Raw genomic sequence first — 27314 nt, 5'->3', positions numbered from 1 at the left:
TCCCACTTGTGGCTTGGATGTTGATGGTAGTAATGTCTGTAAAACGGATCAAGTTTTAAAATCCTCAATGGTTGGCAGGCTGAGGTAATCTTGTGGTACAGAAATAAGTACCCTTGCTCATTACTAAAGGATTACCATAATGCAAGAGCCAATAAATAATGTACTGTAGTTTTATGTAAACTTTTTTTTTTTTTTTTTTCATATAGTAATTTCCAGTATATGTTCAGAATGATAGTACCTGACTTTTCATCTTCTGCACAGAGTTAGTATGAGACAGTCAGCTGTGTTGATGTTAAATTCCTCTTTTTTATGACAGTATTAAAGAATATGTGATACAAAGCCATATTCACCCTCTTCTCTCTGTGCAGAAAAAAATTACCACCTATCATCCAACCTCTCATCTCTGAAAGTTACCATTTTAACAGGCTAGACACTGTGTTCTGTTGCAAATGCGGTTACCTTCACAGACATGACTCACAAATGGATCGGATTCAAACTTACAGATGTGAATCAGCAGTGACTCATGCCTCTAAACCATTTCAGACTGGTAATTTCTCTGAATAAGCAGTTGTCTCATCATTACTGGGGGATCTGGTTATTAGAGCTCACCAATCTTGACACAAATTTCCCTTCGCTTAGAGAGTCAGCTGAGCGAGTCACGGAAGGTGTACGTGCATGCTAAGATATTGCACTGGTCCAGAATCGTGCAGCTTATATTTGGCCATGACAATGTTTATTTAGCCAGGACGTGTGCAGATCTGAATGCTTACAGAACCATCTAATTTTCATTTAGTGGGTTGTTGTGGTCCAGCAAATGAGTGAACCTAACCATTCATTGTTGCACTCACCCCTTGGACTATGCTCAATACAAAGTTGATCATCCCTTTAAATAGGAATAGGCTACTTCTTTTAAACAATGGGTAGATTCAGTGAGAGTGAATGTAGGCCTATCCTCCATGTAACAAAATGATTAGCCTACTAATTAGCTGCTAATGCCACAGCTTTCATTCTGTGTTGAATATCTCTTGAACAAATATTAAGACAACACAAAAATGAAAGCTGAAGTTTTTAGATAAAAACAGATACATTATAGGCTAATTCATGACTGAATTATAATTATCCCTAATTTATGAATTATGAAATTGTGCGACAGACCCACAGTGGAGGAGAGCGGGGCACAACGTAACGCTTTTTGACTTTCTCAGTTTGTGTAAATCTACTTAGGGTTTAGAGTATTTATTTTTTTCCCACATTAATTTCCCACATGTCTAGTACAATTATGTGGTTTTGTTTTATTAATACAGTGTTTACTTTTTTCTTGATTTACCCCAAAAGAAGAAGTGAAATGTGACAACATGCCCCATAGGTGGGGTACATTGTAACATGTGAGGGGCACATTGTAACATCACCATATGACAGCTTAAAATGCTATCTGATCTAATCAAAAAAATATACAAGTCAAACCAAAATATTTTCTTAATAAAATACAATTATTAACTTTTTCATATAAAATAATGGCATTTTTTAATAATTAAAATAAACTATTTTTTTAGTTTGACAACAAACACACCGGAAAACACAGCTATACAGTTCAAAACAAAATAATAATTAATAATTTATGAACATTGACTCTCAGTCTTTATTTACATGTTTCTCATGTTTTCTCAATAGAATTCATAAAAGTATGGAATATAATAGCATATTTCTAATAGGGGCACATTGTAACGCAGTTGCAACATGCCCCAACTGCACAACAGGGGTTTAAACCCTGCTGTCTTCTGCTAGTTAGCGAAGCATTAAAGAACTATATCAACTGTTAAACAACAGATTGGAGATTAAAATAATATCAGATTTGTCTAATTTTAAATAAACACAAAAAAATAGAGATGAAAAATTAACTTAAGTAATGTACTTTTGCTATGGTTAAATAAATGTTCAATGGTATCTTACAAAGATTTCTGGATTTTTGCGCAATTTTTTCTCTATATGTTGAAATGGCAACTAGTAAATACACCAAGTTTCGTCATGCTGGCATGTGTGGAAGTATTTTAAACAAGTGTGTTACTAGCCCCGCGTTACGTTGTGCCCCGCGCTCCCCTGCTGCTTAAATATTGATTATGAAAATGTTTATTTTAGACGAAACTAACACCACTCAATCTTAAGGTGCGTTCACGCCATCTCATAATTACTGTAAAATATTCTGATTTGTAAAACGCACGTGATCGTAAAACTCGTAATTACAAATTAGACTCGTCATTTTCTGAGAGCTTGTGTACCACGCGACTACTGCGGATTTATTTTGGATTTAATAATGGAAGAGAAACGTATAAATCCTAATCCGAGGACGTGAAAAGCTCCCTTGCTACAGCTTCACGTGTTGTCGTCTCTTATACGGTAATTACAACATGGCGTGAACGTGTTATCTCACATAATTATGTTTATGATTCATAGGGCTATATAGCCTAGTCTTTTACACTTTCAAATATATTTAATCACTTATATAATTAATTAGATACTGAAACAAAAATTGGCTTTGTTTTACCATTGAGAAATTGAAGTTGTCTTCACCTCGACAGGTTTTAATTTTGCTTTAGGCTGTGCTTTGACAGAATCAGGCTAAATGTCGGCCAAGAGAACAGTTTCACAATTATGAACTCAACAACTGACACCTGGAGCTAAACTCTAAACCAACAGAAAGAATCCTTTTCTTTTCTTTTCTTTTCTTTCGTTTTTGTGCGTTAAACAATGGCACGCATCTCTTCTAATTTTCTCTAGGAGACGAGCTCGCTCTCTCTCTCTCTCTCTCTCTCTCTCTCTCTCTCTCTCTCTCTCTCTCTCTCTCTCTCTCTCTCTCTCTCTCTCTCTCTCTCTCTCTCGTAGCTCATTCTAATGTAGGACATTTTAACTTTTTTCTCCGTCCCTTCCCACTTTCTTCATCGGGCCAAGAGACAAATGGGAAAATGAACCCTGTTGCTTAAAGAGAGTGGGTTGATCGGAGATCCCCCTGCGCCTTTATTCCTCCTCTCTCTGACATCCTCTCTCTCTCTCTGTCTTTCTTCTCCTCTTCTGGTCGAGCTCACAGCATCCATCATCTCCAGTCTCTGCACTCTATGAGACTATACAATCCTCCATCTAAACGGGGGCTTTTCAAGAGGAATCCTTTGGAATGAGGTATGTGGCTTTTAAATTGACTATGATTCTGTAATCAGTTGCAATTTAGAAAACTGGATTCATGGCTATTGGATTTTGACTTTTGAGGATCATTTTTAGGATTAGTAAGTGAATTCTGCTTATGCAGAATATTTTCTGCCCTGCATGTTTTCAAGTTTGAGCACACAGCAGAAGATTCTATGGTGGACATTACTTTGCTGAATATGCATGTTGCATCATCCCATGTGAATTAGACATTAGTCTGGTACAGACTATTATGCAGAGCGGTATCTATTCAGAATATTGTTATAATATAGACTAACTTTGTTAAATAGGTGTTAATTGATAAAATGTGTCTTAGAATACTTTCTTGTTCTTCATAAGAACTTTTTTTTCTTTTTATGAATATTTTTTTGGCTGCAAATGGGTCTTTGAGATTTAAAGTTCTTGATGTTTCATTATAGGTTATTGAGATCAGTTTATTTGCATCTGGATTTTTAAAGCACCATAGAGTACAGTTTTGTGTGTGTGTTGAGGGAAACTAAAAAGGCTCTTAAATGGCATCAGGCTGTAAAGCCCTTTTTATTTGGATCCGTAATTTTGAGCATGTATCTATTCCTGGAGTGCTTGTAGTGAGAATTAATTTTAGAATGTGTTTGAAAGCTTGTCAGTGTTGGAAGGTGCATAAGTGTTCTTCACAGACTGAGCCTTCAAAGAGACGACACCTGCTCTTGACATTTCTAAGTGAATGAGTGTCAAGCAGAAACCGAGCCTGCAGTCGTGATAAATGAATTTGCAGCAACCGTAGTAAACGATCAACCTGTAAAAAAAAAAAAAAATCCATTACCTAACTATACAATTACTGCACAAAAATAGTCAGTTATTTAACTCTGCAGATAATATTTTTGAGAAGAACTGCTAATGTAATCATGAACAAAATTTGTTCTTGTGTATCAGATCACATATTAAATGTTATGTTGGGACATAAATATATACATCTAAATCTATATAAACAGTGCTGGATAGTAACAGATTACATGTAATCTGGATTACTCAGATTCCAAAAATTACACAATGGCAGTAAATAATTCATAATATATAGATTCTCCCTAATTCTTCTTTTTCATGTTTTAAATCTTCCTTTCTGAAAAAAACATATTGCTTATGTACATTTACAAAGTACAAAAACCAGACACTAGGTGGTTATAATTACATGGTAAAATTACTCTGTGTTTTTATATCAAAAGGGTACAACACTTATCCTATTCTATTCAATGTCATAAACAAGTTAAATCAAAAGTAATCAAAACGTAGTCAGATTATATTACCTAAAATGTGCAATGTAATGGATTACATTAGGCCTACTAACTAAATTTTTTTATTAATTTGAACGAGTACGTACGATTCAGTAAAGAACTATAATTTGTAAGTAATCTACCCAGCACTATTATATTATTGGATGTGGATATAAGGTTGAATTGAGTCTTGTCAAATGCCATTTTAACATTGTGCTGATTTTAGTGACTAGCAAATTTAAGTAGATCTTAATATTGTGCTTGAGACTAAAGGCTTTGTAAACACAAATATTAGAGGTGGTTGTACAAGTGGGGAAGAGATATCTGCAGCACACCTGCTGGATGATTTTGCTTTGTGGAGCAAACTAAGCAGAAATCCAGGTGCCAAATGTAGCATGAGAGACATGATTCATGAATAACTGTTTGGTCTACATTTGCAGTTATTCCAGTGCTTACACGATTGAACTTTATTCTATTGAGACAGTGAGTGGGAATGTCTGCAGTGTGTTTTCAGATGTAAAATTACAGCACTATATTCAGCCTTTAATCTTCACACAGTGGCTCGGCTTGTTTCTTAACCCATCGCTCAAATAGGTGTAACAGCGCTCAAGTCAGTCGATGTGTGAGTGTTTTTCAAACGGATGAATACCATCTGTCAGATTGTTAAACTGTTTGAGTCCTGCTGTGAGGCATCAGGCATCTTCTTATCCAATGCTGCTTTTCTTTAAAGACGTTGTGAACAAATATATACATTTATGCCTTCACTTATATTTAGTATCTCTTTTGGAATAAAAATAACATTTCCTCTCAAATTATTTAGGTGTTCTCTCTTTCAGTCACCATAGCCAAAATACTCGCCTGAACCCCTGCAGGACACATCTGACCTAATTTAACTGTACAGCACTCATGTCCCGTCCTGATCACCCCAATGTGAAGAGTAAAGGGTCACTTGTGATAAACCACTGAGAAAGTAAAGCAGCAGATTCCTCATTTGATTCATACATTAATGTCACGGTTTCCCCTTAAATATATTTTTTTATATAAATATTATGTTACTATGTTCAGATCTGAGTAGATTATTTAAATTATTTTAAACATGCATCTTAATGTAAAGCAAATTTAGCTTTTGCAGCTGGTAAAAATAAAATCGGCCTGTCTTTCTATAAATAGTTACTCTTTGCAATAAGGTTTAGTTTATCCATTATTAAGTTTTATTTATTAGTATTTATTTAAGTATTAGCATTTATTTAACTATTATTTTATATATTGTATTGTATTGTATTATATTATGTTATATTATATTATAGTTTCTTTTAAAAAGTAACACATTTATTAATTTAGGAGGTTAATGGCAATACAGTACTGTTCAAAAGCCTTTTTTAAAGAAATGAAAACTTCCTTATTCAGCAATCCTTATCTTTACTTATCCTTCTTCAGGAAGGATGCATTAAATTAATCAAAAGTGACAGTATGTTATAGTGTTACAAAGGATTTAAAATAAAGACTGTTCTTTTCATCAAAGAATCCTTTTAGCACCAAATCATATTAGATCAATTTCTGAATGATTAAGTGACACTGGAGTAATAGCTGCTGAAAGTTCAGCTTTGCCATCACATGAATGCAGTTATTTTTAATTGTAATAATAATTCACAATATTACTGTATTTTTGTATTTTGTATTTTATTATTTTATTATTCTTCCAGTTATATATAGTGGCTAATGAATCAGCACACAATCACAGAAAAAATGGCTTGCTTCCGCCTTGCTACATAAGGTGATGAATACGTTTTGTATTCTTTATTTTTATGTTGTTTTTTTCTGGTTTAGTTGTGAGGCTCAGTCCACTATTCAGATCCGTTCTTGTAGATTCTTGCAGAGCTCAGAGAATGGCTGTATGCTTGGCTAGCCAGATCTACCACTGCCTGCTTGGCTAAAAACACCTCAGACCTCTGCAGCCTGGGAGAATTATTCTCTCTGTCTCTCTCTGTGTGAGTTCCGGTCGGTCTGTGTTTCTGGGGACAGTGCTGTTGCCCCGGGTGATGGACGAAGTCACAGAGAGTCATGCGAGGTTAGAAATGGCTTGAGTTTGAGGGTGGGTGTGTCACTGAGAGAGAAGAAAGAGCAAGGCTATAGTGCCCATGACCAAGCTGACAGACAACACATGGAAAAGTAAAGGAAAAGATTGGTAAAAAGCAAAAAAAAAAAAAGCAGCATTCCACAGAGAACGATGTGTGAGGGAAAGTATGTCTGCTTTGTTTTACCATCCCTTGTCTGAGAGTTGATCCAAAAGATCCAGCATGGGCATAATATGGCAAACTAGTCCAAGACTAAAACCAAGTATTCAGCAGGGAATTGTGAGCTTCTTATACGTTCTGTACAATCAGAGAAATAAATGAAGTCATTCTGTATTCCAGACAGCAGATGCTTGCCTAAGCACTCTTGAGGTTGCTGGGCCCTGTCCTCCATGTTTGCCCTTGCAGCCATCTGGATTTACTTTTGGCCTATGGAAATGTTGCTGCGTCTGTTGATAATGTTCTCAAGAACAACAGGTTACAAGATAAGCAGAGACACAGATCAAATACTTGCAGATACTTGCTCAAACAGCAATGCAGCTTTGTTCAGTCCTTGGCGTTTCCTTTCCTTTTAGAGAAGGTACAGTGAATTTGCAAAAACACTCCTCCTCTATGGCGGTGACACACATTCGTGTATCCAACTACTGGTCAACCAGTTCATGCCAGTTTCCATCCATCTCTCTCTCTCTCTTTTCCTCTCAGGCGTACCGTTTCCATGTACCCATTACTCTACATCTCAAAAAAATGCACCATAGCGTCAGAACTTCCTGCTCTGGTGCGTCTGAGGCTTTTGTGCCCAGAATTCAGCTTTTTCTGGGCTTTGTAGTTCCTGTCTTATACTTACAGTAAACCACTTCTGTTGAACCTCTGGATCAGCGAGCTTAATGGGCCATATCTTTGGTAAACTTTTAAATTGAAAACAGGAGAAAAAGGTTATATCAAGGAAGTGTGCTGTGGAATTGTTGCTCTTTCAAGAAGATGCAAATCCTACTGTTTATTTTTTATGTTAAAATGTGGATTCTGTAAAAAGAAAAAACTAGTTCTTTTTATCGCTTTTTTTATCACAAATATACTTAATGTATTTAATCTCATTTTATTAACCAGTGTCTTTGCTGCTGACCTTTGATGATCCAATTCAACCATACTAATAAACAATATTGACTTAAACATCACATTTGTTTATTTTTCTTTGATTTTTATTTTCTGAAGTAAGTGTTGAACCTCTCCTTCATCCTATTTTTTGCGATCCAGAATGGCAGCACAGCTGAAAGGTTTGTTTTATATATTTTGTTTAAAAAGAAGTCCATAAGGAACGTTTGCTGAATTTGCTGTCCAAAATCAGAGTAAATCAGAGATGAATTGTTCAGAAGACAAAAACTCCTCTTCCATTGCATTTCCATGTCTGTCTCATTGATTAAAACTCACATTGCATCTGTAAATTTCCTAGCGTGCGCTCTATTAGGTAACATTACACATCAGAGATGATGATGGTCTTTCTTTAGGGATGTAGTCTGTAATTTCACATCTGGTTGGTTGTAAAAGATTCCATGTAAACAGAGAAGAGTAACAATTAGATACTTAAATGACCTCTTATTTTGCACAGACATCAACGTAAACATCCTGTTGTTAAAATAACTTAAAGTCAATGATATGTTATCATGTAAAACTGATGTAATCAACTCATTACCTTCCACTTCATTTAAACTGTGCCTGGAGACCTACTTGAAAATTGCTAAGTGTTGCTAAAACTTATTTGAATATTTGCATTTGGGTTTTTAAAAAAATCACTGAGATATTTAAAAATTTGTTCGAATAAACGGGACCACTGTTATGTCTACTTGCTTTTCTGGCTCACTCTTTGAGGCATGACACTATTCAATTCATTCAGTCTTTACAAACAGTATTTCAGTGGATCTAGCAGGTGGTCTTTTATTTATTTATTTCGGCCTGTCTCACATAGAAACCATCTAGCTGCTAAAAACATTCCCTTTCACTGGGCCGTTTAAACTAAACACAGTCTATATTGTGCTCTGTGTGTAGTTTAAGGGCTGCACAGAGACAGGTGCATAAAGATGACATTAGCGGTGATGGATGTACTGGTAAAGAGATGCTCATGTCTAGAAAAGGATAGTTAGTCTGTTCGATGACTCGTCAGAATTCAAAGCACATACAAGAGCTTCCAAAGACTCCAGATCTGAATCATGCCAGCTGGACATAGCACAGGGTTGCCAAATCCTCTGTCCAGCAAGCTCTCGACTAACCTCTGATTCAGAAAGGCTTGTAAAAAATTTGTAAAGCCAAATAAAACAAATAAAAAATGTTATTCAGAACAAATTATAAGTTTGCAACGTCTCCTTGTGTAAAGAATAAACACACCCTCTAAAGACTATGCTGTGGGTCTGCAGCGAAAATGTTGGCAAGCCTTTCTGTTTTGTTCTATTCAGGCTCATGCTTTTAAAACCAGAGGGCATCAAAGGGGGATCTGTGGAGAAGATTATTAAAAAATATAACATTTTCTTTAAACATGTTAAGTATTTGTTAATTGGTTTACATATAATATTACCTTATATTCTTATGGGAAAATTCATATTTTATGTGGATAATACTGTGCAATATCAATATATGTTTATTTACTATTGTTTATGAAAACGCCAGTTTGAACTTTAATCTTGTGGCTATTTTTTTATACCACATATGGTAGTAATTTGTAAGTAGTTCAGGGAGCATATTAATATTATTCTTAAATATATATATAAATGTGATTTTTTTTTTACATTATGGATTATATAATGTAATAATGTTAATGGTCTTGATGATAGTTTTTATTATTATATATTTATATTTTTTTGTATTATTATTTTTTATTATTATTGTTTTTGGTGGTCCCTGGGTTTGCTGAGTGACTAGGTGGTGATCCCCTGTCCTAAAAAGTTTGAAAACCTCTTTTTTATTTCCTTAATTGAACATATTAAAAATCACTTAAATTAGTCACTTAATGCTTTTATAATGGCTATTGAAATGTTGCAGTCAAACAGTCTGATTTTGAAAGATTAAAATATTTAGTATGTTAATTCACACAATCTGGCAACAGCAGAGGCACAAAGAACTTTCTCTCCTTCTTTCTCATTTTCTCACTTTCTCACACAAGACAGTGTGTCATTTTCCCATATGAATATCCATGAACTTACACTGGAACAGAATGCAGTTAAATTCAATGACATAAATTAGCTAAATTGCTGTACTGGAAATAAATGTTTGCTTCTTTCATTTCAACTCAAAGACTTTATGTTGTGGTATGTCACAGTTCCAGTTTGACTTTTATAATTCTGTTCTTTGACTTTGTTTCTATTTACGCGCTCTCTCTCTCTCTCTCTCTCTCTCTCTCTCTCTCTCTCTCTCTCTCTCTCTCTCTCTCTCTCTCTCTCTCTCTCTCTCTCTCTCTCTCTCTCTCTCTCTCTCTCTCTCTCTCTCTCTCTCTCTCTCTCTCTCTCTCTCTCTGTGTTCGGTCTCAGATCAGCGATGTTCCTGCATATACTGCTGCGTACCATCTGCCTCTTTGTCTTGTCATCTTCGGCCATCCAACGTCCTGCAGCAGGTTTGTCTCACCTCTGTTCAAGACACAGGATATGATCAATGATAAACAACAGTACAGGTCACAGACAGCTCTTGGAGTTAAGCATTCACACTATGATACCAGTTATAGAGAGTGTTATTGCACTTTTATTGCTTTCCAGAAATGCAAAGCCTGTAAATGCACAGTAAAATTTAATTATAAGCTTTAGTTATATATATTAGTGTAACTACTATGTACTTACATAAAAAATGTCTGGTACAATATACTTATTGTGTTCATGTTGTATTGCAAAACTTGGTAACACTTTATTTTACAGTGTCCTTGTTACATGTTACATATTATTTACTGTAGTAATAACAGTAATTAATTCATAGTTACATGCAGCTAACCCTAAACCAAATCATATTCCTAACCCTATACCCTATAGTGAGTACATATTGTTTATTTAATAATACTCAGTACTTGTATGTATACACACACAATGTATAATTACACTGTAACAAGGACACTGTAAAATAAAGTGCAACCCAAAAATCTTTTGCTGCTTTTGAGGTGGGATATGGGTAAAGTTAAAGGAACAGGTTTTGTGATCTGGTAATTGTAATTACCTAAATGAATTACAGCTGTAATTACATGCAGGTATTTTTTTTTAATTTAACTATGTAAAAACGTCTAAACATAATAAGTGCATTGTTGCATTGTCAAATGATACATTTAAATAGTAGTTAAAGACACTTAATGTAAAGTGGGACCTATATGGCAAGCCGTTTTGACTTTTATTCATTCGCAGGATATGAATATTTGATATCAACAATTCAATTTTCACTAGTTAAAATCCTAATTCTTGATATCAGGAATTACATTTCTACTAATAACAATGGATATTTTTCATATCAGGAATTACATTTCCACTAGTAAAAATCTTAATTCTTGATATCAATAATTAAATTTCAACCATTAAAATGTTTTATTCTTGATATCTGTAATTATATTTTCACCAGTGCAATGTCACCATAGGCTGCCATTCAAATTCAATTGTTGGTATCAATAATTGATTTCTTACTAGTTGAAATTCCAATTTCACATTATCATAAATATAATTTTTACTAGCAAAAATCATCATTCTTGATGTCAACAATTACATTTAGTAAAAACATCTACTAGTTCATCAGTAATTCGATTGTCACTAGTTGACAACACATGGTTAATTTCTGATATGAATGTGATTGTTACTTTTAAGAAAGCCATTTTAGATAACTGAAATTATATTGATATCAGAAATAAATATTCAGATAACAGAAATAACAAATGTAACATGTTGAAATACATTTACAGATATCAAGAATTAACATTTCAACTAGTGACAATTTAATTTTTGATATCAGGAATTCACATTTTTAGTTACAAAGTAATTATTGATATCAACAATTAGGTTTTTACTAGTAAGAATTGTATTTCTGAACTAGTAAGAAATAGTTTCTTGATATCAACTATTGAATTTGAATATGGTTACATTTAACTAGTAAAAATACAATTACAGATATCAAGAATTATATTTTTACTAGCTGAAATTGAATTGTTGATATCAAGAATTCGTATTTCTGCGAGTGATGACGTCATTATTGATATCAAGAATTAGCATTTTAACTAGTGAAAACTGAATTGTTGATATCAACAATTCATATCCTGCGAATTAATAAAAGTCAAAACGGCTTGCAATAGGACCTAAGCTTTAAATATTTAATCTGGAAATCCAATTCAGTTCAGTTTTAAACTGTCAATTCTTTAGTACCTCAATCATTCATGTCTTTTCCTCAGATGAGAACACATTCTTACAAGTGGCCATTCCTGATAGCCCAGTTTCTGCCATTTTGGGGGGCTCCCTGACTCTGCCCTGCCTGGTGAGTCTCTCCCGGTCCTTGTCTTTGGGTCGGCATGCCGTACTGACCCAGTCACGAGTCAAATGGAGCTTTCTTTCATCAAACAGAGAGACAGAGATCCTAGTGGCCCGTGGTGAGCGGGTAAAGGTGAGTGAGTTGTATAAAGGCAGGGCTTCACTGCTGAATTATGCTGCCTCTTCAGCTGATCTTACCCTCAGACTGGATGGGCTGATGCAAAATGATACAGGCTTCTACCGCTGTGAAGTCCAGCATGGCTTGGAGGATGCCCACGACCAGGCCCAAGTCAAAGTAAAAGGTGATTATTATTTTAAAGTCTCTGTCTGTGACAAAACTTTAGATTTTAATGACAATCAGTAGTGTTTTGAAGTAGTTCATAAGATTGTGATAGAAATTCCTGCTTAATTGCATTAAATAATAAAATACATACAAATACATATAAAAAAACATTTCATTATATGTATATATATATATATATATATATATATATATATATATAATCAAATAAATGCTGCCTTGGTCGACATAAGAGACTTCTGTAGTATATTTTATTTTAAAGATACGTATATATAGTTTAAAATAAAAAAATTATCAAAAATACAGTAAAAAATGTTATATATATTTTATTTTACAAATTAAAATAACTTGTAATGTAATTTATTCCTGTGAAAGCAAAACTGAATTTTCAGCAGCCATTACTCCAGTCTTCAGTGTCACATGATCCTTCAGAAATCATTCTTATATGCTGATTTGATGCTTAAGAAAAAAATCTTTATTATTATCAATGTTGAAAACACTTGTGCTGCGCAATATTGCTACAGCTGATAATAAAATACGGTGACTGTTTTCTTCAAATGCAGTGTTTTAATAAGACATATTTTCCACACTAGAAAATGGCTACTAATACTATACTTTATAACAGTTCAAAAGCTGTGATAAATGAGAGCACTAATATGCTGTGTTCTTAGGTGTTGTTTTCCACTACCGCCATACCTCGAGTCGCTATGCTTTCACTTTTGATGAGGCCAAAGATGCATGTGAGGACATTGGAGCTCAGATTGCTTCTCCAGAGCAGCTGGTGGCTGCGTACCACAGTGGCTATGAGCAGTGTGACGCTGGTTGGGTTTCAGATCGCTCTGTTAGGTGAGTGACAGACACATCAAATAACCAATTATGCCATCCTGTGAGGTGTATGCTTGCACTAGATGTAATGCAGACAAGTTTCCAGGGACTAGCAATTTGTCACACGTAAAGCAAAAAAGATATATATATATTTAATATTTGGAATAGATTTCTGAACAAATAGTGTGCAACAAAAGTCATTTTCTTCATAAGGAAATTGATTGTAAACAACAACATAAAAAAACTTTCAAGACAGACCTACTGCAAGCAACGCTGTTGTTAATCAGAGGTATATGCTTTTGTTAAAACAATCAACTCATAGTATTTTAACTTATTTATTAAATAATCATGTTTAACAGCAGAAGTCCTTGTGAAAAACTATATATTACCCATAATAATTCTGCAAAGAAATCTCAATGATTCATGACAAGCAAGTCGCAGCAAGGGAATTCTTTAGGTCTGCCCACTCCCATGAAGCACTGTGAATTTTTTTTTCTTCAAATCAAAGTTTGTAATGTTGTTATTCACCTCATAGCTGATTGTTTTGCCTCATGGCTTACATGAAGACTTTAAAAACAATTTTTTTTAAATCCTATAGGAAAGATTATTGGGAAAAAACTGGAGCCAAGGCTGCTGAAAAAGTGGGCAGACACTAACCAGTTCAACATTGTCCTGCCACTGTGTTTACAACAAGACTAAGCTTAGATGGTTTTGACTAATGACAAAAATACATGTATCTTTAAAGTCCATTAAAATGTTTTAATGCAATGCCTTCTTAGATACCCAATCCAAATGCCCCGTGAAGGCTGTTTTGGAGACATGGATGGATTACCAGGCGTTCGAAACTATGGCATGATGGATAATGATGAACTCTTTGACGTGTATTGCTATGTGGAGAACATTCATGGTAAACCAATCCCAAAACATTGCTAATATTCACTTTTACAAATAATGCTAACTATGCTCCAAATTAGCCCTTGATATTGGCAAGAAGTCCCAATTCAAAGAATGCACCCTGTTTACAATGACTTTTGAAAGCAAAAATTGTTTGTTCATTCATTGATGTAACTGTTTTTAGGGGAGGTTTTTCATGGGTCGACCCCACAGCGTTTCAGCTTGTCAGAAGCTAAGACATACTGTGAACAGCAGGGAGCTCAGTTAGCCACCACTGGCCAGCTGTATGCCGCATGGAATGATGGTCTGAATCACTGCAGTCCTGGCTGGCTTGCTGATGGAAGCGTTCGCTACCCTATTGTGACCCCTCGTGAACGGTGTGGGGGCTCTGAACCTGGTGTCAAGACAGTCTATCGATTTAGCAATCAAACAGGATTCCCGGAACCACATACTCCCCATGATGCCTACTGCTTCAGAGGTATTGACAGATGGCTTTGAATCTGGGTCAAAATTTGAGGGAAATAAATGCATTTTTAGGGTTGCACATAGGGTTGCCAGTCTGCCACTGTTCTGTTTGATACAGAATCATCCCGTATTTAAGGCATCAAATAAGCGTTACATATGAAAGCAATACGGAACTCAGCTTGTACCGTATATGCAGGCATACGCTAGAGTCTAGAGACCATACGTATAACAAACTCTAATTTGAGCGGTAATCATTCTTTTGGGACAAATCATTGTTTGATTTGTGTAACTGTGACATTTTTTTGTATGACATTAAAATTAAAATTCTAAAATAAAACTATTTGAAGACCTCTCTGTCAAAAATGAGATAATAATATTGAGTGAATGCTCTCCGCACATAGTATATGCTCATCAAATACTTTCACTTCAAACACACAAAATCCCAGCCTCAGCCCATTCCGAAATGCTGGTACTTGGGTAGAAACCTATACATAGGAGCCTGATAAAAATGTTAATATTAAACAAAAACTTTAAATGGACTTAGAGGCTTTTGCATCTGAAGTCTTCATTTGTGAAAAAAAGAATAAAAAGTAAATGTTTTCTTGATAATATTTGAACAATTTACTAGTACAATGACCATGTAAAAGCTAGCCATTTAACATTTATAAACAATTATTTAATGTTGTTGTCACATTTTTAACAGTTCAAAAGCTGTGATATATGAGAGCACTAATATGCTGTGTGTTCTTAAATATATTTTTCTCACACAGTATGAATGGATTTTTTTAATACATGAAAATATACAACTGCTTTTATATTTTAGGAAGGGAGTCCCCTCCCACTGATATCATAATGTTTGGGGGTACTTGGTATCAAAAAGTTGGAAACCCCTGACCTAAACTAGTAATCATAATCAATCACCATACAATCATAATGCTTGGATAAATGTATCTCTTCTACTCTTCCTCTGCAGCTAACAGCAACTCTCAGACAGTCCCACCTATAGATTATATGGCAACAGAGCCAGAGGACACAGAGCAGCATATTGTGACTTTAACAGATCCCCAAGAGGAGTACAGCATGGATCAGGTCACTCAACAGTCCGAAAATGAAGCTCAGGGGGCTGTTGAGTCTTTCTCCGTCTACAGTACACAGACTACTTCAGAACCTGAGAAACCCAACCATACCCCAAGCTCTCAGGAAGATGTCACTGCTAGCACCAAAAAAGACATCGCCACCCCAGCCAGCACAGACAGATATCTTGAGTCCACTGAGGTCACCTGGCAAAAAGTTGAGTCTGTTCCAGTGATTTACATGCATCCAAAACACAATAATTTCATGCAAGAAGGAGAACCAGATATAAAAGCTTCAGCAATTGATGGTGTTAAGAGCAGCAATCATAGACACTACCAACCAATGCCAGATACCAACTTTGAGCCAGGAGAGCCCATTGACTATGTCCCACTTACAGAGGCTCAGCCTGAGACGACAGAGGTACCGTCCTCTCAACCGAAGGAGATAGATGGGTCCAAACACTTCCAGCCCATGCCTGACACCAGCCTAGAGAATGAGGATGAAGATCATGTGACTAGCGAGATCTCTACGACTACTGAGGGTACTACGATGAAATATGACTCGAGCAATGACACCACAACGTACAATGCTCCAGTCCAGTCGGGTCCCTCAACATATCTTCCTGAAGGTGCTACAGTTGAGGAAAATGCAGGAAATATCACAGAAGCTCCAGGGTCAGATGAAGACCGAGGTCTTTTTACACATACAACTCAGTCCACCTCAGTAAGAACATCCAGCACTGAAGATTGGTTGGATGGTTCCGGTGAGGATTTGTCCTTGTTATCCACAGAAAAGGTAGAACATTTGGTCACCCCACATATATCAGAGGCATATGGAGCATCGACAACTGAGACTGAGACAGAGAGCTTCTCATTAACACATCTGAACACTGTTAGCACAAGTAAGTAAAAACTAAATATTCACACAGTGTATCAGCAAATAATATTTTTGTGTCCAAAAATATACCAAAATCAGGGTTGTGTGCCATTCAGAACTGAATTGAAAATGCCTTTAAAATTGTTTCACTTTTAATTGTTCAGTTAAAATGAATTGAATTATTTATTTATTTATTCATTCATTCTTTAAATCATGTTTGGAAAGTTTTTGGAAAAAGCCTTAAACTCTAACGGTTTATAGGTCTTATGGACAAAACTTCCCTTGCATCCTGTAACAAATTCTTCCCTCGCGGGTCAAAATGACCCGAAGCCCTAAAATTATACTTAATTTGTTTTTGTCCAGAAAGCTTATTTTATTTCATTTTGAATATTTTTTTTATTTAATGCAATTTTTTGGGGATATATTATTTTTTATTTTATTTACCTTTAAATGACTAGATTTGATCAATAAAAATAAATAAATAGTAATTTAGTAATTTAAGCACATTCCATCAAATTCTTTCAACTTAAATTCAAAATAACTCACAATGTCATGCATAAACCTTTTAATTCAGCTCAAAATATCTTACATTGGTTGTCTTTGCCGACCTCTTGTGGAAAAAAAATAATATAACATGATCTTTCATGACTCTGGCCACTAGATGGCCTTATAGCACTATTTGGAGCAAATGAGCTGTTCCGCTGGGTCCTAAAGTCAGTTTTGCTTCAGTATGCATTTAGATACACATGTAGACATTATAATATCATTTTTTAGCAAGGTAGCAATTTTAGTTTGAATTTTGAGCATTTTAAGGTTTTTCTATGTGTACTGAAGCATTCCTCGCATTCCATTAATTCCTATAGGGGTCAAATTGACCCGCGAGGGAAGGATTTGTTACTTTTTTAAATTTCAACCTCAAAACTCCTTGAATCCATTAAAAAAAAAATCTGTATTCGTGGTTCAGGCGCGACAATAGTCCTGGGGTCTTGGACAACCCCTCAACGACAATAAGCGTTCCCGGTGAACACTCAATTTATACTTTTTTTTTTTTTTATTCTCGAGGGAAGGATGTTAAACAGGATGGATGATTGATTGATTGATTGATTTCCATGTATTGATCATGGTTATAAATGACATTAAAATTCTTTGATTTTGTTCACTGTCAGCTTTTAAACCCATTCATGAAAACAGTTCTGCAGACCATCACAATACTGAGGAGACCTCAGCTGTTCCTGTGTCTCTTGGTGCAGATGATGATGATGATGTCAGTGATTATTCGACTGTGAGCACAACACTGAAGGAAACCGAGTCGTCTGAAGGTTCTGGCGATCATGATGATGTCCTGCCAGTCACACTGCTGACCACCCCTATGCCTTATCTGTTTGGCACATCAACCACACATGGGCCTGCACAAGTAGAAATCAGTTCTCCACAGGAAATGGAAGGAGTCCTCCCTGAAAGCACCACTCCATCTGGCCTTGAAATTGTGGAAGAAGAACTTGAGAAGGTGGAGCAGGAAGAGCTTGGAGGAGCACCTAATCACCTAATCACCACATCCACTGAGCTTAATAATTCTACTATAACTTTCAATGTTGAAGACAGCGATGAGGATGAGTCCTCTGGAGAAGGAGAACCTCCAGGAAACTGGTCTTCAGTTACTAAGCTTCCATACTCAAAAGTGGCCACCATCACTCCCTCTAACCTGACAGATATGCAGGAGCATAATGAAACCAATAGTGATAATGAAGATAATCAGGACAGCACTGTGGGACCCACAACAAGTCTGGAGGTAACATTTCTTCCTCATGGGACCCAAAGTCCTATCTGGCCATCTGTGGCCTCTTCCACAAACCCAGGAGAGTTCAGAGCAGATGTTGAATTCAGTGGAGAAGCTGCACTTACCACAGACATCAAAGCCTTAAGTGAATCTGACTCCACCAATGCTCCCATCAATGAGCACATGGAGCAAACCCAGAAACCATCCACTACGACAACTGACAATGAAGATGATGATGGTGATAATGATTATGATCTCATGACTAAAGCAAACACAGACAATACGGAAGATGAGACTCATGTTAAAACCACACCTGAGTCTGCCACTCTACCTGCCAGCCCTACACAGAAAGTGTTGGATAGGACAGGCTACATTTCAGGTAAATGTCAAGGTCTATTTGAAGAGAGAAAAAAACTTGCCTAAAAGTATTTTAGTGTTATTTAATGATAAAATATTAAACTAGGCCCCTTAAACCAGTGTCATTATATACTATTATAGTGTTTATTAATATTTTGAATGATCATTTATTTTTATATTTAGTTTCAGCTTTAGTAATTTTGTTATGTGCTTTTGCCATTTAAAAAAAATGCAAGTAACATTTTTATTTAAAAAATAATATTCAGTTTTATTTTATTTCATTTGATCATTTTAGTACTTCATCTTATTTAATTTGTTATAGCAACATTTTTCGGCTTTATTTCAATTAAGGATTCAAATAATAATTTTTAATATAGTTTAAATTTTTACTAAATAACAAATAAACCAGCTGGGAGTGATTACACCTTTTATTGGTTGTTTAAATCACTTCAGCAACACATAAGATCTCCAAAGGTGGCGCTGTTTATCTTCCAAACCTTGGCAGATACAGTACATCTCTTTAAAATACCTAGAAACTTGATAACTGACATGCACTAATCTGTAACAACTGATTAGCACGTCTATCAAAGACTACAGTGCAGACAGATAGAGAGAATTTATCAGAAGTGTGTAACCCCCATCACAACAAATAGTTTCAGTGGTGCATGAAGGAGGAGTTTAGTGGGGCCATGATGACTGGAAACTGATAAGTTACAGAACAATCAGAAAGAAAAGGCAATGGATTCGGTTCTGCTATGGCATGTTTTAGATAGAATGAGATTAACAGAGCCAATCAGGAATTTAGTTTTAGCATGTTCTTTGAGTTGTGGTCCACAAGTTGTGTATAAATGGTCTCAACATGGCTTTTACTGCATAGTAACGCCACCTTGTGGTTATAATCATACATGATTTTACATCCTTCACTTATGTGCAATATTTTATTAGTCAGCTATAAAAACGTGAATGGCCTTTTAGATGCATGTTTGGAGAACCCATGTAAAAATGGAGGGACTTGTGTGGACAGTGGAGCAGGTCGTAGATGTCTCTGTCTACCCACTTATGGAGGAGACTTCTGTGAGACAGGTGAGTTACCTGCATGCCTCATTATAATTTTACATTGTAAAAAATTTAGCAATTGTAGGATTTTTTTTTTTTTTTACCACAACTGCCTTAAATTAGACCATTTAATGCACTTAATGTTGTCCTCTCTCTTCCAAAAAAGATCTAGAGCACTGTGAACCAGGATGGGAAAAGTTCCAAGGGTTTTGTTACAAACATTTCACCAAACGGCAGAAATGGGAGGTAGCAGAGCAGCACTGTCGCATGTGCGGAGGTCACCTGGTCTCTGTTATGTCACCTGAGGAACAGGAGTTTATCAATGGTATGTCTGAACAGCTGTTCGTAGAGGTGGCCCCTTCCTGTTGATCCTATCAGTTTGACTTTAACATCATATGATGTTAAAAATTTAATCTTGATGTGACCTGATTTGAACCCAATGAATGTGTTTAAGCAGGTGTCATTTTCAGGTTGTAGATGTTGTCAGTCTTCACAAGTGGTGTTGATTTTTCAGTAACTCTTTCTGCCAGTAGGTGGCGCAATAGTGAGGGATGAGTGAATCATCATTCGTTTGACCAATTTGTTCAAAAACACTGATTCAATCAGCAATAAACAAAGCGAAGTCTCTATTATAAGTCATTGAATTTTTTACTCAGCCAATTTGTAAAAAAAAAAAAAAAAAGTATCTTTCTTTGGATACGTGCACTTCATGGATAAATCTGCTTTGGCTTGTTTGGAGCTATTTTCATTGGTAAAGAGCAAAAATGGACTAAGCTAATGCCAATATTGCCTCTAAAATGTAAGTAAATTAGCCTATACTAACTTCTTGTTTACTGAACTGTTACATAAAAGCAATATATTCCGCAACCATATGACTGAATCAGAAAAGCAGCACTCTTGCCTGAGTGATATTGCTTAAATAAAGAGTCAAAAAGAGGTGTGTCAAGCTGCTGAAGCGGTTTAGCTTACAGTACATAAAGGAATTCATAAAGGACCAAGTTTGTTGACATAACATTGAGGGGCCCAGCATTTTCCTCTGCATTTCTATACAATCATCAAAACGTTGAAGGGCTTTGAACATGTCACCTTATTCATGTCAGTGAATGAGGGTTGTGTTAAAACAGCCCATGCTTCTTTGTCATATATGATGCATCCGGGTGTTAAACTGGTCTGTGTTGTGTCTTACTGACAGTGTATGCTGGTTATTTGGCATTTCTTTGCTTTTCTCTTTCCTTAGATAAATACAGGGAATATCAGTGGACTGGTCTCAATGACAAGACCATCGAGGGAGATTTCCGTTGGTCAGATGGGAGCCCTCTGGTGAGCCTACTTTGGCTTTCTGTAAAAAAAAGAAGAAAAAAAAAGAAGACAAAACCAAGTGTATCTTACTAGTTGAATATTACATGCACTACAGCAGGGTTTTCTAGACTGCAACTGCAAGTTCCAATATTTAATTCAATTTATTTATTTTTGTTCCCCTGTTTTCTCTCTCTGTCAGCTGTTTGAGAACTGGTATCGTGGACAACCAGACAGCTACTTCCTGTCAGGGGAGGATTGTGTTGTCATGGTGTGGTATGATGATGGCCGTTGGAGTGATATCCCTTGCAACTACCACCTTTCCTACACCTGCAAGAAGGGCATTGGTGAGTACATCACCTTCTGCAGGGACGCGTTGGCCCAGAAAGAGCAAAAGATCATCATTGTTTGTTTCTCTTTAGCAGCGTTCTGTGGTCAGCCCCCTCTTGTGCTGCACGCTAAAATGTTTGGACGTCGTCAACTAAAGTACAGGGCGAATTCACAGCTACGCTACTACTGTGAGCCCGGCTTCTTCCAGAGACAGAATCCTGTCATCACATGTCAGAGCAACGGACAGTGGGAGGAACCTAAGATCACTTGTACACCAGGTGAAAATTTGTATTGTATTATATTATATTATATTATATTATATTATATTATATTATATTATATTATATTATATTATATTATATTATATTATCCTAAGCATCAATGGTGTTGCAAAACTAAAGGATTGAGCCATTGAATCCCAACAGTTTTTCGTGCCGTGTTAATTTCATGTCTTTTGTTCACAGTAGGACCAGCATACTTAAATGGAGAACTGGTAACATGGCCCACAGGTCAGAACAAGGAAATAGTCGTAGAAGACACCGCAACAAAAACAACACCTGAATATAAGGATATAAAATGGAACTTTTGAAACAAGCACACTGCATAGCATTTCATTATTTCTTTCATTCTCCTGTTTATTATGTTGTTCCTTCTTTTATCCTCCTTTAAGGCGTTCATCGATCAACTCTACAAAGTTCAATGTTATATATAGAAATCTGTCCCACTTAACTTTTTTTTCTTTAAGGGTAAAATCGGATAACAGTTTAAGTACGGCAAACATCTGTAACCGACGACTTAAGACTCATTAACTTTTTTTTTCTGTGTAGACCATGACACTGAATTACATTTTGTAATTCTAAGATCAAACCACACTTGATAAAAAGCAACATCCAAACAAAGCTCGTAACTGTTGGACCAGGCTCCCATTTCTTTTTGTTTTTGTTTTTTTAATAAATTATAAGATAAACCTATGAACACATGCTGTCTAACATCAGCTGGTCTGAATTACTTTGTTTTATGTTGTTGCCCTTTAGCATTACTTATCCATTCTTAAACATTCACAGTTTCCTGTGTTTTCCCTCGATTTTCCTTGCCAACCAAGATTCAACTTGAGTTGAACAACTCAGACTAACAGTGACCTAACTTAATAAACAGGAATATTCTGATTCGTGACGTTGGTTTTAGAATATATATAGAATAGTGAAATACATAAAAATGTCAACTTTTTCTACAAAAAAAAAAAAAAAAAAAAAAAAAGTCATTGGGTCAGCATAGCTTTATAAAGCAGGGTAGATATGCAATCCACAAATGTTTGTGATCTCAAGACCTACGTTGAGTCTAATTATGGGAAAACATTAAACTTGGTGCTCGGTTATTCAGGTCTGTATTGTAGGCTACTCTGGAGGATGGCCATTTTTAGTAGACTACTCGTTTTGTTTCAGAAGATGCATCACTAACAAAATCATATTTTAGTTTTTGATAGCCTGATACCAGGGCATATTTCATCTAGAAACTGAATGAATGAATGAATTACATTCCAAGCAAACAGAGCAATCACAATAAAAAAGTTATTACAATAAGAAATGTGTTTATGAATTTTCTTGATTATTATTGATTAAGAATTAAAAACTCTTTGGTTAATATTTGGTTAGCATCACTAGTTGAAATTTGTGAAGAAAATAAAACACTGTGCATGTGCATGTAATTTATAAATGACACATTAGGACTGTTACAACAAAACCCAAATCTAGCAGATACAGATTTCATATTTTTTTGGTAATTTTATTTTTTGCAATCTTACTATTTTGCTCATTGACTGTTAAAATAAATAAATAAATGAAAATCCAACCATCAGGTTCCATCCAGTATATGGTGCTACACAATCTAACATTTAGGTGCTATATATATTTAATACATGTTGCCACTGAAATATGCTGCACAGCCTTAGTCGGAGCTAAAGAGTTAACATTTCAAACTAGCAGCTATTCGAGCATAGGCTAAAGACTTTCTGTGTCATTCCACTCTTAATTTGAAAGTGAAGTTTTCACAGAAGGATCTAATATTTCCTGCTTTAAAACAAGCTTATTAAATGAGCTGTTCTATAACCCAGTGCTAGCTGTAACCCAGTATGCTAAGCTATGAATAGCTCATACATTTCCTTTCCTGCAGCTCTACACTCCAGAGAGCCTCTAGTGGTGCCCATACGTACAAATGAAGGATACGTTCTGCACCTTTTAGGGACTTCACATTTAGGCTAGTGTGTGCCGTAAATGCAGACAGCCTGTAGCAAAAATTTTCCTGGCAGCAAAATCTGGAGCAGTTACCTGTAGCAATAAGCCCCATAAAGATGCAAACTTTTGCTTGGATACCCAAAGCTCCGAACCCCTGGTTCTGCAATCCCTCCACAACGCTCCCTCGGGTTGATGATGGGGAATCGTACACTACCATCCTGCAGCCAGCCTCCATCACAGCGGTCCAGCTGCTGAAACTTCCAAGATGAGAAGATCTGACCAGTCCTCGCTAGACCGGCACCCTCCCGTCTGCAGGCATGTTCAGCCTCGACAAAATTCAACTGCCCTGGAATGAAGAAAACAGAGCCTGGGAAAGCAAAAAAGTGAGTTTTTTTTTTATTTATCTTTTATTTTTACATTTTCACATTTATAAGATGAAAATAGAAATAATAACCCCATGTACAAGTTTAGTGAACAACTGTGATCTGCACAGCAAACTGAACTGTTTTCTAGGTGCAATTCCTATATCTGTCATTGACATTCAAGTCTCCAGTGCCATATTCAACAGTCTCATGTGAACATAGTGAAAGCTCAAATGTCTTTCTACAGAGTAACAGACTCTTAGTCTTTCCTAAAGACAAAAACAAGAGATCTGATCGGGTGTGTCTCTTTTCTTGTCTATTGGGGAAACAAACGGCAACTGTTTATAATGGCCATTTATTTTAAACAGAAACATTTTCAGATCTCTCCCATAAAAGACGTCTTCAAGCTGATTCAATTTACCTGAATACTGTAACAATTATTGTTTCAGGAAAGGATCACAGATCTAGACACACAGATGTTGGAAAAAATTGATATACACTACTGTTTAAAGTTTTGGGGTTGGTAATAAATATGTTTTCTCATCATCTGAATCCCATTCTAATTCCAATTACAGCAGATTCCCTATTCACTGACCCTTAGTGGTAGAGGTGAAACAGAAAGCATCATAGTGGTCCCGTGTTTTGTGACGAGGTCCATAACTTCGGATGCCTGATAGAAGATCCCCTCCACAAGCCGGCCGTGGGTGCAGGACTGGGTAATTGACAGTTCCATCGCTCAGCCATCCAGCATTGCACCAGTCCAACCCTTCAGTCCAGGCTGAAAAGTAGGATCATACATGGATACATACAGGTATAAGCACCAAACACATACCAGTCAACTTAAATGGAGTTAGGCACACTTTAGTTAAGGGTCCAATTCTTACTATAACTGTGACTTTTGCCCATAGCTTTTGCCTCAATCTCCTAATTACTGCTTGTTAATAATTAGTAAGGTAGTTGTTAAGTTTAGGTATTGGGTAGGATTATAGGGTCATGCAGAATAAGGCATTAATATGTGCTTTATAAATACTAATAAATAGCCAATATCCTAGTAATATGCATGCCAATAAGAAACTAGCTAATAATGAGAATAGGACCCTAAACTAAAGTGTTACTGAAAATTCTGTCATCATTTACTCACCCTCAAGTTGTTCTAAACTTGTATGAGTTTCTTTGTTCTGTTGAAAACAAAAGAAGATATTTTGAAGAATGTTAGCAACCAAACAGTTGCTGGTCCCCGATTGACTTCCATAGTATGAAAAAAAAATTAAATGATGACAGAATTTTTGGCTGAACTATCTTTTTAATGAATCTTTGGACAATATTGCTCAAAAGTGTACAATTGCACATAAAAGTAAACAATCAAAATGTCTAAATATTATTATTACCCCGGTAAAGCTGCTTGTAGGTGGCAAGTGTTGCATCCTGTTCAGCACAGGCCTTTTGAGCTTCAAAGAAAGTGAATGTGTACCGACCATGGTGACTCTGATAAGGAAATACAACCCCTGAAATACATGGTAAATTATTAATTACACCATAATATATATATATTATAATATATTCATTTATATTATTATGTAAAAAAAAATATTTATGGTTAAAGCTGCAGTCCGTAGCTTTTTTTGGGTTAAAAAACTATCCAAAATACATATTTGAGAAAATACATAACCAGCCCGTGTTCAAAACTATCTGCTTGCCTTAGCTCGATTCAAAACGGTAAGCTTGTAATAATGTTTTTATTTCTAGTGGTACTGGTGGATTTCCGCGGGAGATTCGAGCATGTCTTTGCGTCATTACGTCACATCTGTACACATAAAGGAGGAGTCTCGGCTAGTAGGCTATATTGCGTGTGAGGATGTTGGAGGTGGAGATTTATAGCCTTTTCTCACAGCACTTGATATAATTAAACTTATCAATTTGATGGCGGATCCAGAAAGGTTCAAACGACAATCACCAGTGACAACTAGAGATTCACCCGCTGTAAAATGCAAAAGACTTCGTTCGGACTTCGGAGTGGCTACAGAAAAAGCAACCGGCCCATGCGAAAACAATGATAAATATCGGAAGGACATTACATGTAGTCACGCAATGCTGACGTTGTTAACATTAACAATTTGAGAACAAAGTATAATTTGCACGGTTTTGCATGATATGATAAGCGATTTTTAGATTTAATCAGCGCGATTTACTGCAAAGTCAGAACCAGAACAAAAGTGGATGTTTCTTACTTGTTCAGATGACATTTTCCGGTGAAAATTATTATGTTGGTCATACTTCCAAAAAGAATAATCTGTGATTCTGAATGCCAGTATCCACACCGGCACGGTGACTGACAGCTGCACACTCTCCTCAAACATTGTGTTCATTCTGTGCCGTGTCGAAGTACAACTCACGTAAAGTTGATAATTCTGCGAATAACTGCAATTGCAGATTTCGAACAGAGATGGTGACAAAGAGGAAAAACTGCGGACTGCAGCTTTAAGCATTATAAATTATCTAAAATATATTTTTTATTATTATTAATTATTATTATCCTAATAAAAGCCTAATTATAACAGGAATAACGACAGCAAGACTACTTCTACTACTACTAATAATTATAATCATAAATTAGTATAGTAGTAGTAGTAGGAGTAGTAGTCTTGTTTTTATAACTTATGTTATTATTATTATTTACTGTTGTTATAAAAATCAAGATTATTACCGATTGTCGCCCTGTCCTACCTTCAATCCTCAGCGTAATAGTAACACTTTCATCCTCAATGCCGTTGATCAGTTCACAGCGGTAGCTGCCATCATCTTCAAGCTCCAGATCGGTCAAACGGAGGGAAACATCCCGGTCATGTGCACGCAGGAGAGACGCTCGAGGCCCCAGTGAGCCATACTGCTTATCTGCATGTCCATTTGTTATAAGCACTATGTTTTCCACTCCTTGACTAGGGGGGTCGATTTTTGTCCACTTTACTCTGTACTGCAGTGGTTTGATCCTCATCATGCAGGGCAAAACAACTGTGTGTCCACGACGAGCAGTGACCTCAGCATGTACCAGAGGTTCCATGAGGTATTTTAGCTCTTTGCCCTTGTCTAGAAAAAAAACATTGTGTAATTTAATATTGTTAAAATGTGTAAAGATATATATTTTTTTTTTTTGTCTTGTAATAGCTTTCAAATCATGTTTACATTGTAATCACAAAGTCTCTAATATCAACTGCAATACCTTGATTATGATGGTGGTATTTTGCAGAGGTACACAAGATGAAACAGGCTGAAATCACTAGCAGAGCAAAATAGTTCATTGTGGATTCCATCATTTCCCTAAACAACATAATGATGGTTAAAGTTGAATTGATATTTGATTCAAACTGAAAGCTTTCGAGGAAAAGACAAGTCTCACCTTAGTCTTCAGCCTTCATACTTAATTTAAAAAGGACATCCAGAGAAAGTCCATAACATTAATCTTCTTCTCATCTAGAGTCACAGATGCT

At 35.9% G+C, this 27314-nt stretch overlaps 2 protein-coding genes across 8 annotated transcripts; one reads left to right on the top strand and one right to left on the bottom strand.

Moving 5' to 3' along the window:
• Positions 1-383: 383 nt before the first annotated feature.
• bcan (brevican) lies at positions 384-22207 on the top strand. 6 transcript variants are annotated; one of them, XM_056233070.1, is made up of 15 exons: positions 384-547; positions 3083-3171; positions 10030-10112; positions 11910-12287; positions 12958-13132; positions 13891-14018; positions 14190-14483; positions 15444-16445; positions 17587-18576; positions 19530-19637; positions 19777-19935; positions 20848-20930; positions 21109-21253; positions 21329-21514; positions 21701-22207. In XM_056233070.1, the coding sequence occupies exons 2-15, from the start codon at positions 3167-3169 to the stop codon at positions 21823-21825; spliced, it is 3861 nt and encodes a 1286-aa protein (XP_056089045.1). In that variant the 5' UTR covers positions 384-547; positions 3083-3166; the 3' UTR covers positions 21826-22207. The 6 variants fall into 6 exon arrangements, with proteins under 6 accessions (XP_056089045.1, XP_056089044.1, XP_056089046.1 ...); XM_056233069.1 differs by lacking the exon at positions 384-547 and having other exon boundaries at positions 2846-3171; XM_056233071.1 differs by lacking the exon at positions 384-547 and having other exon boundaries at positions 2847-3171; positions 21332-21514.
• On the bottom strand, positions 20420-27314 carry hapln2 (hyaluronan and proteoglycan link protein 2). 2 transcript variants are annotated; one of them, XM_056233100.1, is made up of 7 exons: positions 27224-27314; positions 27047-27144; positions 26554-26913; positions 25218-25334; positions 24425-24607; positions 23561-23834; positions 20420-20949 (listed from the first exon to the last, which is right to left on the bottom strand). In XM_056233100.1, exons 2-7 carry the CDS (start codon positions 27138-27140, stop codon positions 20937-20939), a joined length of 1041 nt encoding a protein of 346 aa, XP_056089075.1. In that variant the 5' UTR covers positions 27141-27144; positions 27224-27314; the 3' UTR covers positions 20420-20936. The 2 variants fall into 2 exon arrangements, with proteins under 2 accessions (XP_056089075.1, XP_056089076.1); XM_056233101.1 differs by lacking the exon at positions 20420-20949 and having other exon boundaries at positions 23032-23834.

This window comes from Rhinichthys klamathensis, unplaced genomic scaffold (assembly GCF_029890125.1).
Source record: "Rhinichthys klamathensis goyatoka isolate OS25496 unplaced genomic scaffold, OSU_Roscu_1.1 h1tg000359l_1, whole genome shotgun sequence".
Lineage (NCBI taxonomy): Eukaryota > Metazoa > Chordata > Actinopteri > Cypriniformes > Leuciscidae > Rhinichthys > Rhinichthys klamathensis.
Note: the sequence above shows the minus strand (reverse complement) of the source record. Positions and strands in the feature narration are given on the sequence as shown.